The 2,510-nt window shown below is 54.7% G+C and overlaps 1 protein-coding gene across 1 annotated transcript; it reads left to right on the plus strand.

Annotated features, from left to right (window-relative positions):
- The first annotated feature begins 762 nt into the window (after positions 1-762).
- On the plus strand, positions 763-2,510 carry LOC112974871 (fibrinogen-like protein 1-like protein). Its single transcript, XM_026084269.1, is given in 2 exon segments — positions 763-982; positions 1,921-2,510. Coding segments are annotated over 2 exon segments (810 nt in total).

Consider the following 2,510-nt stretch of genomic DNA (forward strand, 5'->3'; position numbering starts at 1 on the left):
AAATTCATCTAGGGAGCCAAGCGCTCCCAGCAGAGACCATTCCAAGGACTGCTGCTGGCACAGGCATTATTTTCTTTGCATGCCAGGAAGATATGCACCTAGAACAACAGCCACCTTTGTCTCAGGTCTTGTTTTCTAAGGACACAAAGGAAATCCAGCCTGATTCCTCCCCAAGGAGAAAGGAAGCTGAGATGGGCGAGGACCTGCTCACCCCACCTATTGCAGTGGGAGCAGTAAATTCCTCCGTGGGACCAGCTCCCCTGCATCTTTGAGCTTCAGAGGGCATTCCTGCATAGATGCCATGGGTGAGTGCAGGCTTGGGAAGTGGGGCACTGCTTGCTAGCAATGGGAGGAGCATGGGCAGGGCAGCCCAGCAGTATGGAGAGGCTGTGCTCACTCTTCTTCACACACTAATGGGTAATGGTGGCACCAGTGCCTGCTGAGGGCAGTGCTCACCTGCCACCCCCTCGAACACCAGCAGCTCGTGCCCTGTCTTCTGGCTTATCCCAGGCAATCCCCTATTTTGGGTTCTTCAGGAATGTTTCCCTGTGAGAATCTGGCTCAGCCAGCTGTCAGGTGCTTTTCTCCACCCTGCCCTCTCTCACACATGGCTTTTTGGGAGCTGGCCAAGGGAAAAAGGCAAGGATGTCTACCCCTTGGGCAAACAAGCTGAGGCCTTTTGGCAGGCTCTCTGACTCAGAGGGACCGGTCTGCTGTTGCACAGCATGCTTGCTGCATTCCTGCGTCCCTCATGGTCATGTTATGCTGTGCAGTGCGGGAGCAATTGGATATCCCAGCTCTCTGGAGGGAGGGTCATGTTTCAGCTTGTCTCCATCTTCGCCCTTTCTAGCAGCCCAGGGCCTTCTACTCCTTGCTTGTGTGCTGGGCTTGGCCACTCCAGGCCTTGCCATGAATACACAAACCCTACACATCTTCATGAAATCTCCCTCCAACGCTTTGGTGAGCGCTCTGAAGAAAGCCAGTATGTAGCATCCAGTGGGTGTCTCAGCGCCCTCATCACTAACCCCTTTCCTTTTCCATGGCCTGTGTCAACCCAGCTGGTGCACAGCTCCAGCCAGTGCTCTGGGCTGGTGGAGGCTTGGTAAAGAGAAGACTGTGGGAGGGTGTGTGATGGTGCTTCAGATCTGAAAAACACCTCCATGGTGTGCAGGCAGGGAGACTGGGGAGAGGCAGCATCAGCCCCAAGCTCTGCTCATTTGGGGAGGGAAGCGGAGCCCACCTGGCTGGATGACATTAACTGCAGTGGGAGGGTGCAGTGCCTCCTCAAGTGCAAGCTGAAGGCATAGGCAGACCAAACCTGCCAGCACAGAGAGTGTGCAGGTGTTGTGTGCTCAGCTACAGAAGGCTCCAAGTAGAGAAGGACCTTACAACTCCCCAGACCCTTGACCTATTCTGGAATGAAGGATGGTGTGTTGTGAGGGGGTGTAGCCAATGCAGGCTGCGCTGTGTGTGCATATGTGCGCTGTGCAGGCCGGTGGGGGTGAATGTGTGTGCAAATGGTTCTCTTGTCCCTTCACTCACAGGCAGGGGCAAGATAATCTCCACCTGCCTCCCCAGCGTACCCTGTTTTAGTGACACAATCCCTGTTTCAGGAGGCGCAGTGGAGCCCACCAGTGTCCATATCACTCTCCTGGCCTGATACCAGCATGGCCCAGGAGGCCTTTCACTGGGGAAGCCTGCCTCTGGGTGTCCTCTGGGGAGAGGAGCAGGCTGCTGAGGCCAACCCACTCTCACCTCCAGGCCAGGCCAGACACCCAAGTACGTCATCCCCTCTGAACTGGGACAGCTGAGCATCTCCAGGGTACTCTGGCCACGTATCCATCTGTCCTGCCAGAGGGAAAGACATGGTCTTGTCCTGTTGTGCAGACTCTTGTTAAATTGGCCTCTCTTCTATCCTAGGTTAGTCCAAGGACTGCAGCAAGATCCCCACTGGCAGTCCCAGTGGCATCTACATCATCAAGCCCAGAGGACTCCACCACCTCGTGGAGTACTGTGAAATGAATGTGACAGACGGGGGCTGGACAGTCATCCGGAGGACCTGGCATGACACAGAGATCACCTGGGCTGAGTCCTGGAGCACCTACAAGCATGGCTTTGGGAACGTGCGCAGTGAGTACTGGCTGGGCACCGAGTACATCTATCAGATTGCCAAGCAGAAGGTCTACCAGGTCAAGTTTGTCATCCAGGATGCCACAAACACCACCAAGTTTGCAGACTACAATCTCTTCAGTGTGGAAGATGAATCCCATGGCTACCGGTTGAGGCTGGGCTCCTACACTGGGACGGTGGGGGATGCCATGACCTCAGACAATCCCAACAATGTGCACAACACCATGAAGTTCTCCACAAAAGACTGGGATCAGCACATTTACAGAGGGAACTGTGCCTCCTGCTATGAAGGCGGGTGGTGGTACTCGGCTTCTCCCAAGGAGCTAATCTTAGGGACCTGGTGTAGCAACAAAAGACTCTTAAAGGTGTATTTTTTATAA

Source organism: Apteryx rowi, unplaced genomic scaffold (genome assembly GCF_003343035.1).
Source record: "Apteryx rowi isolate R43461 unplaced genomic scaffold, aptRow1 scaffold_632, whole genome shotgun sequence".
NCBI classification, from domain to species: Eukaryota; Metazoa; Chordata; class Aves; order Apterygiformes; family Apterygidae; genus Apteryx; species Apteryx rowi.